The following is a 13,327-nucleotide window of genomic DNA, read 5'->3' as shown; positions in this document are numbered from 1 at the left end:
AATAACGTCCAATATCTCATCCCACAATGTTTCCGATTTAATGATAAATTATCGTCTCGTAATTTATGAAATTTACTGGGTGGGAATTTGTTATAGTAGTCTCAGCGGACGTAAACAATGTGTGTCAGTGGGAGACAATATGTCTAGATGGTTAAATACTGAGATGGAGGTAGCACAGGGTGGGGTGTTATCGCCGCTTCTGTTCTCCCTATACATGAATGACCTATCAGAACAACTGACGAACTGTAAATATCACTTATATGCTGACGATATCCAATTGTATATTCATACCAAGCCGAATGACATACAAGAAGCAACTATGAAATTAAACGAAGACCTATTTAACATTAACGAATGGACTAGTAGCCACTGCCTGAAGGTAAACCCATTAAAATCTCAAGCCATCATAATAGGATCTAAAAATGCGAATGCCAAGTTAGAAAGTATCAATATACCGGTTATCAAGATCAATGAAACACCTATAACACTGAAAGACTCCGTTAAGAACCTTGGAATAATTTTTGATAAGTATTTAAGTTGGTCAGAGCACGTAACAAAAATTTGTTAACGTGTATTCGGCTCATTACACTCACTGCACAAACTGAGGGACTTTCTTCCTGTCAAAACCAGGAAACTGCTCGTTCAAGGATTAATTCTACCAATATTTGATTGTGGTGACATAGTCTATAATAACATAAGTTATTCACTTGGTTCCAAACTTCAACGGGCGCATACTGCCTGCATTCGATTAATTCTAAATGTTCCGCTCCATTCCCACATCAGCCCATTCCTCCATCAGCTGTCCTGGTTAAGATTATGCGATAGACGCAAGCACCATGCTGTTTCTCTTCTGCACAAAATACTACGAACAGGTAAACCAGACTACCTGAGAATAGATTTTAGCTACCTCTCTCCCTCAGGCAGAACACCCGCAAGGTCATCAACACGATCCCTGTCGTCCATCCCCATTCACTACAGTAGGATGTATAACAACTCATTTGTACCAGGGACCATACGTTCCTGGAATTCCCTCCCGGCTGAAATTAGAGACATGAGCAACTTAAAGGTATTCAAAGAATGTGTTGGAACTTTTATCTACAATCAGAATAATTTACTCCAAGAAGTACCCTCAAATGTTAGATTAAGTCAAATGAATAAAATGTAAATGTAAGATTAGTGACATTGACAATTTTCGAGGTATAGTTTTAATAATAGTAAATACTATAAATTCATTTTAAAATATAAAAACAAATTATTAAATTACATTTCTCGTTAATTTTAAATTATATTAAACTTATTTTTAATTTTAAGTAGTTATAATGTTCTGTTTACACAGGTGTACAATTATATGGTTTGGCATAATAGCAGGCTTCATAGCCTGAGCACCGCCATGTACCGAAAGACATTAATAAATAAGTAAATAAAATAAATAAATAACACCAACCGTATATTTAGAATGCTCTTTTACCCTTGAGGTCGCCTACTATAATATTCATAATGCTGACTTTACATAAATCGTCACTTGGATTTAACTGCCAAGAGCTACAATCTTCTACAGAAATTGTTTTTCACTGGGGGACCTTAACTTGAAATCGTAATGTGCGTCACAGAGCACTCATTTCGAACCAACCTTCACCCGGTCAGCTGTTCCGGATTGTTAGCGGAATATCACTACAGCCTGCCTCAGAAATATCACATTTAATATACAGCCTGTCTCAAAAATTCTTCGCCATCAACAAATATAGCCTGTCTCAAAAATTCATCTTCATCGCCTCTCACGGCGGCATCACACATGAAATACAGGCTTCCTCTACCTTCAACACCTATACAACTATTATCTCAATATATCATTCCGGCACAATCCATTTCTTCCTGTTTCAAAACTTTTCACCTCAATCCTCCCGTGACGAACAACTTTTATAAGAATCCTTTTTATTTATTTTTACTACACTTTCTGACCTAAAGAACACAACACACCGTGATTTCCTATATCACCGACAACACGGTGTCACAAAAATTAACTTCCCACGAATAAATAGAACTTTATCAGACTTCACTGGATTTCAAGATGAACGCAAATTTTACTGAACATATCTGTTAAATACACTTTTAACACAGAACATTTTATCCCGCGGAAAATATTATTATTATTATTATTATTACTATTATTATTATTATTATTATTATTATTATTATTATTATTTCGACAAAAATTCTGAACTAATGCGATATTCGAAATTTCGGCCTTCACCACGACTACATGACCGTTATCACCTTCATAACTTTACTCAATTTTGAACATTATCTCAAAGAATATTAACACATATATTTTAAAATTCACACTTTTATAGTTTCTCGACGTGAATTTTACTGGCCTAAAGAGTTTCACACGACGACCAGAAATATAACACATTTGCCTGATCATTATTAAATATTAATTCGACACACGCGTTGAAAAATTTATTGGAACAAACAAATTCTAGCTACAACATTAGTAAAATATAGTCACATACCTGTAATCATAGTCGTCCATGGAGATTACGGCCACATTTAGCCAGCTGCCCTCTTATTTAGCCTCTCATGGCTACAATGGATATCATCTTCATATATATATATATATAACTTAAGCTACACAGATTTTACACTACGTGTCGATTAACACCGCAAATACCGCACTTTCTTCGCGTTTTAACATGAGACGAGCACCCTTCTCAAATGGCGACTGCCACTGTATTCCCAGGACCCTGTTTTAGTTCACGCTACTGCTGGCCAGGTGTTTCAAATAGATAACAAAAATCAGACCTCACGACTAGCCTCCAGACTTCCCTTTGACAATATCAGACACACACAATTGTAATACGGAGAGAAACTCAGCTACGTATTTTAACCAGATATCTAAGCCTTCACAGTTTTCATCGGCGGAAGCTCAGGAAAATTTCTATCACCTTCCACTTAATATTCTACTTGAACCATTGACACGAATATATAACAAGTTACTTTCAGAACAACACCCCGCACTTTCTTGCTGACGAGCGACGTGGGTTTCACCATTCAGACCATCAGACAGAATGTTTAAAATAGGCGGAGGGGGTTTCTTTTATACCTTCTATGAGGGACGCCACCCTCTCCACGAAGCTCGGTTGTGCAATCTGCTAATTCCACATCCACTGGACAAGTTTTCTTAAAATTTATTCCATAAATTCAGATAGACTTATAATTCACCATGGTGTTAATTTCATAGTTTTCCCATACTTGCAACGGGCGTAATGAATTATTTCTGCCATGTAGTTTCGCGGTCTTTCTTCAGGAAAATGACCTCGCCACGTGCCGCAAAATCCGCGATAAGGACGCGAACATTCCTCCACGCTTAACTGCATTTATATTTACCCAGGGTATTCTATCTTCACATAATAATTTAGATCCTTTATTCCTGGATTTACCATTTCGCCAAAGTCTCTCGTTATGAAGGATTTTTCAAAATCGATAAATTATTCATTACTCGAGGTCCACCGAAGTGTCCCGGTATTTAAAGAGCTCGCGGCTCACTTGGCACGGTAAGTTCTTTTCCCACGAGAGAGCGAGGCTCTTGAAATAAAAACTTGGCCACTCTCAAAGAAGTTGTTTGTAGCTGACATAAATATTTGGAGTTATTTTTCATCGTAGAATTATGGGTTCAATATGGTTAGATTGCATCAGACTTGCGTCAGCCAGGTGGGACCAGAGTTAGCCGACGGATACAACTGGTCATCCCTCTGGAGATTGACCAGGATGAGGAGGATGTTGAGGATCTTGTCTAACATCTCTTATTTTACTCCGTGCACGAAGCATCTTTGTTTGTGTTCATTTGTTTATAGATTGTCTCCGTAAGTAAAAGAGAGGAGTTGCTACGTAAAGGAGTGTTTCATTAACCTTGCTCCCCATCACGATCACGATTCACGACAAGCAGAATGATTAAGGGAAAATCCACAGTTCTAGCCTTTCAGGCAAAAAACTCAATGTTGAAAACATCCTAGGGATTTGAGCAACGAATTTCAGGTAATTATAGTATGTGCATATATTCTTTATTTATTCCTAATAATTACAATTTTTTCTTGATCATCGTAACCCGGTCGATTAGATTAGCAGTTTACCTTTTGTACCGCTACAAGCGCTAAAGTGTGTCAATGCAGAGTTTCACTTCAGCACTTATAACTACATTCATGTGGATATTTTTCAAAATATCAAGAAACGCCTCAGGGTATTGAACCAAGGAACACATTACAGAATTAATTATATAAGGTTAATTTGGTTAGGATTTGAATGAAATGCAAATGAAAAGGCGCAGGGCTTTTAGTGTTGGGAGTGCCCGAGGACATGTTGGGCTCGCCAAGTGCAGGTCTTTTGATTTGACTCCCGTAGGCGACCTTCGCGTCGTGATGAGGATAAAATGATGAAGACAACACATACACCCAGCCCCCTTGCCAGCGAAATTAACCAATGATGGTTAAAATTACCGACCCTGCCGGGAATCGACCCCGGGACCCCCGTGACCAAAGGATAGCACGATAACCAATTAGCCATGGAATCGGACTAGGATTTGAATTTAAAAAACGAGTACAACAAGCGATTTTAGGCAGTGTTTCCGGAACTGCATTTAGGCCGGAGGTAATTTTTCGAAATTTGTGTTTTTATTCTAATAGAGCTATCCAACAGTCAAAGTCTGAAACCTTTCCCGGCCTTTAACCCTTCAACTTTCGGCATAATTGAGGAAAGTTCTTACTTTTACGCTTTTCCTAGTATGAGGTCCCGTACTTTGTCTGCTATGAAATGATTTTAACATTAAAACATAACGAAATATCAAAGAAATTTAACCATACATAATACTAGGAGCATTTAAATTACATAGTTAAATAACTATTTTTAGAAAGCCAAGCTGATGTGGAAGACTTGTGTGACCATTTCTTCGCACACATACAGCATTTTGCGAACTCGTTATCTATGACCTCCTGTGATGCTAAAATTAAGTGTTGAAGAATAAGCACATGTTAGGAAAATACTGGTTACTGGTACTGAGTAGGATGTACGGCTGCGCGCTTCTGTCGTTAGCCGGGCCGAGAGTACTTCAGTAACTGGATGTCTTCTGCGAATACATGCCGGTTAAAAATTCACTCATGTTCATAAAAAGCAGAACACCTTGAAATACTAGAGATAGGAAGTTCATATTCATGTAACACGTGTATTGGGTTTTTGTGAAGGTATGATTAGCATTTGAACCATGTCGCCCCTCAGGTTCAAGGTCCACATCGATATCTCCGCCGACTGGTAAAATGCGCCTGCGGCTCTCGTTTTCGCTTTAAAGCGTGACATGAGCAGTCGTGCAGGATGCCTCGCAGACGTATGCGATAACCGTACCGTCAAATGTGTGAGTTCGAATGAGGGCGCATTATTGGGATGAGAAAACGTGATGCATCCAGGAAATTGGTGCTCGTGTGGGATGAAATGTGTCGGCAGTGCAATAGTTCACAGAAGGCCCTAGAACACAACGGGGTGGGTCTGATCGCACCACCCAGACATACGCGAAGATTGACAACTCATCCGAATGGCATTACTGGAGAGATCTGCGTCCTCTTCGTCTCCGGCGCTCCAGTGGAACAGTGAAATACATCGTACAGTATCATGAGTGACAGTCCGTCGCCGTTTATTACGGTCTGGGTTACCGGCGCGTCGTCCTCTTCTCCGCCTACGTTTGACTAATGCGCATAAACATATTAGACTGGAACGGTGTATGGAACGACGTCACTGTGGACAGAAATGGCTGCAAATAGTGTTTTCGGACGAATCCAGGTTCTGTTTGTTTGAAAATGATGGCCGCATTTTAGTTCTCCGCGGACAGGGGGAGAGACATCACACTGACTGCATTCGCACAAGATATACAGCGCCAACTCAAGGTCTTATGGTGTGGGGTGCTATTGGGAACAACCACAAATCACAGTTGATGCGTGTCCAGGGCACTGTGACCAGTTTGACATACGCGAACGACGTCCTGCGACCCGTAGCCATACCCTTTCTGCACGACACCCCAGACGCCATATTTCGGCAGGAATGCGTGCGACCACATGTTGCTACACGAACACATGCCTTCTTGCTGTCACAGGATGTCAGATTGTTGCCCTGGCCCGCTCGATCACCGGATTTGGCGCTAATCGAAAAATAAAAATGTGGATATCTGGTTTTTAAAGCTCTGAGAACTTATTACATTGAACTTACAGTTATAAAGACATCAAACGAAAGAAAAACTCAAACAGTTCGTTCTGCAAGTGTTCGTTCCTCTGCTCATAGAAAGCGCTTTTGTACCTGCGCGCATGCACTGGTTCCTGTTTCTAGTACCCAGTATTGATAGTAGCAAGGTTGGTTACTGAGGAAGAGAAAACTTTTTTGTGTTTTGCAATTTGAAAGGACTGAATCTGTAGTTACAGTGCAACGTACGTTCCCTATTAAGTTTCATTGTAACCCTCCAAGTGATATTAACATCCATAGATGGTATCATAAGTTTGAAGACACCGGCTGTTTTGCAAAGGTAAGGGTGCCGGATGACCAACAAAAGAAGCACATGTTGAACAAGTGAAAGAGTCCTTCACACGTGGCCCTAAGAAATCATTTCGGTGGGTTAGTCGTGAATTAGGAGTTCCGGTCTGGGGTGTTTTAAGGAGGCGCTTAAAACGAGCAAGGTTTTGGACGAGCTCGGCCATAGACTCGATATGTAGCGCGTGACGAATGGTGCCCACATTGAACACTTCTAGGACAAACTGCTTGAGTTGCTTTTTCACTTGATGTATTCCTTACAAATGTAAGTTCAGTGTAATAAACACTACACAGCCTTAAAACCACGTTATTCGTTTTGAAACACCTTGCATTCTATGAACACAATTTTTCCGTAATTTCTACACTGTATTTAATTTTCTGTTGTAAACAACCCTTACTTTTATTCCACACCCACTGATAAATATCACGATCCGTCACAAACGATACGCAATATTCTACCATGGTGAACAAAATTTCACCAGTAGACGAAGATATTTAATTTAATCAAGTTTTCGTTGCTAGCTAATGAATATTTTTGTTCCAGAGGAAACAAAGCAAAGCAAAGTGCCCACCTGTATACTTCTACTGAAACCCGATTCGCACCGTGGCTCATGGGCATTTGGTTAGGATACATCTTGCACCGGATAAAGACCGGCCAGCTGACCGTCAAGATGAACAAGGTATGTCTCGAACTTACGGTGCAGTCCGATGTTTGTAACAAAGACCATAGAAGATATGACACGAGGGTTAAACAGCCAAGCTGAATTCCAAAATTGAATTGAGATATTTGAGAACTACTGTTTCAATCAATCAATCAATCAATCAATCAATCAATCAATCAATCAATCAATCAATCAATCAATCAATCAATCAATCAATCAATCAATCAATCAATCAATCAATCAATCAATCAATCAATCAATCAATCAATCAATCAATCAATCAATCAATCAATCAATCAATCAATCAATCAATCAATCAATCAATCAATCAATCAATCAATCAATCAATCAATCATCTTATCATTTTCATTTAAGGCTGTCATCCAGAAGGCAGATTCTCTATCAATTTATTGCATAGCTTTTTCTTAAACGATTTCACGGAAGTTGGAAATTTATCGAGCATTTTCCTTGGAAAAATTATTCCAATCCCAGTTTCTTGTTCCTGTAAACCAGAGTGCTCAGCTGGGCGCCCGCACAGGTTAGCCCGATGCGTCCAGGCTGGCTTGACCTAAATGTGGGCAGCTTACGTAGCAAGCATACGTCACAGTGAAGCGAGAAAGCGAACGCACTTTGCTGGGAAGGGGACTGGGACGTTCGATAGTGATTACAAAGCTCTCCTCCACTACGCAGCGTAATGCTCATTCGGGATTTGTATATGTAAAACCCGCTATAATCGTAAGAAAACTGACCTTTTCAAGATATTCCGGTCTGATTTATACTGCGCTCGATAAGAATAGTCAGTTTTATTTCCTTATATCCAAACAGGGTCTCTATTATAAACCCAGACCGAGCACACGGTGTTTGTATTCTGCGCTGCAGCAGCTGCCTCGGCCCAACTAACATAGTTCGCTGCCGCCCTGCTTTAAGCATGTATACAATCTTATATGAAATCTTACCTTATAAAAGATGCTGTAAATGTCATCCTTCATAATGAGGGACTTCATAAATACCATTTAGGATTTTCTGCACACCAATAGCGAGAGTTATGACTGTTTACACAACCATTAAGATGAACCCAGGCTCATCCGAAAAGAACACAAGCGGTGGGTCGAATAAACGATCACTCAGTGATGCAAGATGCCACTCACAATATCTCACTAATGTGGCTGGATTAGCAGGTTCTAAACAATGGGCCCGTGTAAACCTGTACGGCTTGATGTGTAACAGCTTTGTAGCTCTCTGTGCAGGAGAAAGCGAAACCCCTACTTGTTGTGCTAATTTTGTGTGTGTTTTATTCGGTGACCGTTCAAGATCCGCACTAATGTCATCAAGGTTTTCCTCTGTAAAAACTGTTCATGTGCGCGCATGGTTTTTATTGAGCACTGAGCCAGTATTTTCAAATGTGTTTATAGGTAAGTGAATCTGGTGGCACGTCACAAATGAATCGCGTTCCCGTTCAGCGGACTCGTATTTAAAATACGTAACTTTTACATGCGAGAAAGCGGTGTTGCAATGTTACCATGTTAACAGCTGAGATTCAGTCTGGCTATCGATGCTAGGACCAACAGGTGCACGCTCCCTGCAAGGTCAAGAACTATGCGCGTGCTTCCCGTACAGCTGCTTAGGTCTCGGAGAGTAGAAACGCCGCTGGACGGTCTGGCTTTATAAGAGAGACATTGTACATTCAAATAAAACTAACACGTTATAATTTTTGTGTTACAATTGACAAAGGTACAAGGGTTTAAGCGTACATGCTACGATTTACAATTCCTTGGATGAGAATGACAGTATTTCCATTAGGTAAGGTAAGGGTCATCTGCCCGAAGAGAGGTCCGAACCTCCGCAGAGGTGTTCCTGAGCCGGAGTTTACGTGCGGTAGGGTGGCCAGTTCCTTTCCGCTCCTCCATTCCCTTACCCCCTACCAACAGCGCGTGGCAACCCATCCAGCTCCTGACCACGCCCAGTGTTGCTTAAATTCCATTAAAGAAAAGTAAAATTCCCGTTATTCATTCTACAAAAACAATAATATATTTATATAATTAAACAAGTTTACTGCTTGATTTTACCCAGTGTTGCGTGATTTTCCTTATTTACTGAATTTCTGAAAATAGTACCGTATTTACGCGAATAATCCTCACATGTTTTTTTTAAAATTTGAGGCATGAAATTGGGGTGTTGGTTTTATTTGTGTCAAAGTTGGTAACACGCTCCTGGCTCACCTAGCTTTCGATATTGGGTGTACACTTATGCTTTGTCTATCCGCAGATGGAAGAAAACTGACCCATATGTCATATTTAAACGGAAAACAACTCAAACTTTTAATTTAAAACTGTTCTTACATTTTAAAAATGAGAATTATTTACACAGTAATTTAAATTCAAAATTTCTCCCTATCACGAGAGAATGCGTGTTCCGTAACGTGCAGAGGTACCTTTCCGCGCTTTCACTCACTTCGGCGTGTTGACAGTTTGTTTCATAGTTGCTAAGTTCGAGTGAAATAGTAATTCTTTTGTATTCAGCGTTTTAAGGAACGCCACAGTATCACGTAACAGGCAGTGTGCGAAAAAGCACAATTCACGAAGACTGGCGATTCTCTTTGGCGATACCGACAGATGGCAAAAAAAAAAAAAAAAAAAAAAAAAAAAAAACGTGGCTCATAATCAATTTTTACGCAACAAACAATATTCTCAGTGCCAATGAAACTGCATTGGTTTTTTATGCCTAGTCCAAACGGACTTTTTAAAAGGAGATGGGGTCAGTGTACTGTGTTGCAGTGCAGACGGAAGCTAAAGACTTCCTCCCCTCATGGTAGGAAAAGTTCGAAAAGCCACGATGTTTTAAGGGCATCGGGTAGTGTCAATGCAAATACAAGGCATCTACAAATGCACACAGTGCATTAATCCATTGAATAAAGTACTTGCACAGGGAAGCCAGCATAGACTCTCGTCTTTAATTATTTTTTCCTTTTTTTCTTTCGTTTGTGAGGTTACGTTTGTCAGCGAGTTGTCCAAATGCATTATTTGAATACTGTAAATGCACCTTGTTGGATACGTTTTGGAAATAGTTCTTTTCCATTGCATTTGAAAGTTTTAAACTGTGAATCAAGGTTAATTGCATGCAGTAACGGATCTTAGAATGTGTTTTGACGCGGCATAGTTTGGCATTTCTGAAGTACGAGTTGGCGGTTAATTCGAAATCACGCCCGATTCTTGTGTCCCAACGACTTCGAATTAATGAGGTTTTACCATATCGCAAAACTAACATCCGAGTTCGCCGTCGTGCCTGTTTCAACTGTTTATTATTATACACCACCGGTCGTGTTATTACCAGCGTAAAGAAAAGGTCGCGTGTGAAAAGTGTTTTAGAAATGTTTTAGAAGTGGTGTGCAACGAATTTGTAAGTAATTTAGGAGAGGATACTAGTGATGCAAGAGACAACGAATGTTTCGATCTACATTGAATCGAGCCAACTGCAAGTTCAGATTAATGAAATACCTAGGCCTACTTGATAATTTTTATGGCAAAAGTATCTTATAGCAGTGATAGTGTATTTCTAAAATATGTTTAGGCAAAGAAGCTACAGTATATCCGTAAATCTACATGTTTATATTTGCGTAAAGACCACGTGGATCTTGCGGAGTAATATGAAATGTTTGTTATTATCTTGTTTGTTATTATTTGTTATGTTTGTTATTATTTCAATGGAAGGAATTTTAGTTCATTTTTAAAAAATGAGCCTTTCTAAATTTAGGGTGCGGGGATTATTCGCGTAAATAGGGTGTTTAAAACTTTCAGGCGTCCGAACCACCGTTCTTCCCTCACAAGGAACTGGTAATCGAGAAAATTGAATCTCTGTTATATCATCGGTGTATTGTTTTCTGCTGCAGGCTGTGGTGGTAATCCTGTGGCTGTATGTGTTCATAGTAGCCCTTAGTTGTGCCTTGTCTGTACACTCCTATATGCTGACGACGCATGTGTACAGGCGCTTCGAAGACTCATTGTATAACAGCACAATTCGTATTTTGTGGACGTCTGCAGTAGGTCTCACCATATTGGCATGCACCACTGGGTATGGAGGTAAGTGTTTATATCTGAAATATCAGAGATAAGAGATTAATTAAACTCTTGTTTCCTCTTCAGTCATTTTCAAACATTTTTGGAAGCGGTTCAGTGAAATTCCATATTCAACGTGGAGTCTTTTTCTCTTCCGTGTACGAATACACAATGTCATTGCTTAACAAACAAAACTTCATATCCCACAATGCTCCTTCTGTGCGTTATTTTCCTTAAGACTGGTCACGCCTCCCAGCCACATATGGATATGCTGTTGAGCTGATAATATTTTTGTACTTGCAAGTTTGGTCAGCCTCTGTCTGAGGTAAGGTCAGCAAGACAACTGAGGGTAGCTTTCTTCCTGGAAGTCGTTTTACTATACTCCGCACGGCCTTACTTCTAAATTGAAGTTTCGCAAAACAAATGAGCATCGCCTTCCCTCTGTTGCCAGCGCGCTACGCCTGCGAGAACAGCTGATGCAATATGACCGCGGTAAACAGCCCTTTTAAATTGTAATACAGTACTCAGAAAAACGAATGAATATGGATTGAAAACAAATTCACAAGAAATACACTTTCTAACAATATCTGGCACTAAAAGAGAAAATATTATTAACAATAAAAAGAATGAGGAAATAACACATTACTAACGGCTAATGGCTGGCACAGAAAGGAGGTTATGGCCTACAAAGTGAACACTTCATTGATCTCAGAGTCACTGGCACCCTCCAACAATATTAAAAACTCTCTAAATATTGAAGGAAAATGCAAGAGATCGCGAACCGTACCGAATACCATACACGCTGAGCGAGATGGGTTAACCACGTGGCGAATGTAAATATTAGAGTTGGCAACTAGGTTTCGAGATCGTGCTCTGCCGATACAAATCGATATTAATGACAGCTTGGGATTGGTTGGATGTCTATTCTTCAGCGCATAACCACCAGACAGAGCCAAAATCTGCTAAAACGTCAATTTAGAAGTAGAGTCGTACGGAGTATAGAGAACTTCAGACTGAAAGGGGAATAGAAAAACTATCATGATACACACATTCCTTGTAAGCTTATCCAGTGACATGCAAGTGTACTGTGAGGTAGTTATTTCTTCAAAGAGGGTGTCTAGCTTTTTACAAATACTGATGAAATATCTGGGTAGGTTTGAACACAGTGCCATTCATAAATTTTAAGTACTTTGCATATTATTTAGTTTTTGATTAACTCTTTACAAGTCATGTAAGCTGGACTGCCGGAGAGTGTGTAATTTTATTTATTCGTAGTTTTACTGGTGACTCTAAACGAACTTGTTTTATAATTTGAGGCCGGGCTGCGGCGTGGGGCTAGCGTGTCTGTTCTTACCCGGAGGCTCCGGGTTAGGGATTTTTACCTGGATCTGAGGACTGTTTCAAGATTCACACAGCCTACGTGATTGCAATTGAGGAGGCATTTGACGGTGAAATGCCGGGCCCAGGCTAGGAAGCCAAAAATATCGACCGGGACCACACGACGCCTCGTAATCTGCACGCATTCGGGATGAGCAGCTGTCGAGAAACTGTTTAATAGAGACGCAAGTAAAATCTGAAACAGTTTGTATTGTATGTGACAAGTATAATGATGCTTGGATTCAGTGCAACGGTTGCACAAATTGGGGTCATGAAAACTGCGCCATAATTTAGGATGAATTGTTTTATCATTGTTCTACATGCTGAAAGTGACGACCACAGCTCATAGTGACGTACTTTATTGCTTAGGACTTCATAAGAAATACATTCAATAACGTATAAATGTTTATATTTACCAGTCCAAGTTACACGATCACCGGGTCCAAGTTACACAGTATCGGTCCAAATTACACGATCACCAGATCCAAGTTACATACCATCGGTCCAAATTACATGATCACCTGGTCCAAGTTACACGCTATCGGTCCAAATTACACGATCACCTGGTCCAGGTTACACAGTATCGGTCCAAATTACATGATCACCTGGTCCAAGTTACACACTATCGGTCCAAATTACACGATCATCTGGTCCAAGTTACACACTATCGGTCCA

The 13,327-nt window shown here is 40.0% G+C and overlaps 2 protein-coding genes across 2 annotated transcripts in view; both read left to right on the top strand.

Annotated features, from left to right (window-relative positions):
- Positions 1-9,503, top strand: part of LOC136866988 (nose resistant to fluoxetine protein 6-like) — a 227,149-nt gene extending 217,646 nt beyond the window's left edge. The window contains exons 9-10 of the mRNA XM_068226789.1: positions 7,106-7,241; positions 9,489-9,503. Coding sequence (XP_068082890.1) covers positions 7,106-7,241; positions 9,489-9,503 — 151 coding nt within the window. The remainder of the gene's footprint in view (positions 1-7,105; positions 7,242-9,488) is intronic.
- A 1,610-nt stretch (positions 9,504-11,113) lies between these two features.
- Positions 11,114-13,327, top strand: part of LOC137498881 (nose resistant to fluoxetine protein 6-like) — a 30,457-nt gene continuing 28,243 nt past the window's right edge. Inside the window, exon 1 of the mRNA XM_068226575.1 lies at positions 11,114-11,299. Coding sequence (XP_068082676.1) covers positions 11,182-11,299 — 118 coding nt within the window. The 5' untranslated portion in view covers positions 11,114-11,181. The remainder of the gene's footprint in view (positions 11,300-13,327) is intronic.

This window comes from Anabrus simplex, chromosome 3, assembly GCF_040414725.1.
Source record: "Anabrus simplex isolate iqAnaSimp1 chromosome 3, ASM4041472v1, whole genome shotgun sequence".
Taxonomy (NCBI): Eukaryota; Metazoa; Arthropoda; class Insecta; order Orthoptera; family Tettigoniidae; genus Anabrus; species Anabrus simplex.
This window is presented reverse-complemented; position numbering and strand designations above follow the sequence as displayed.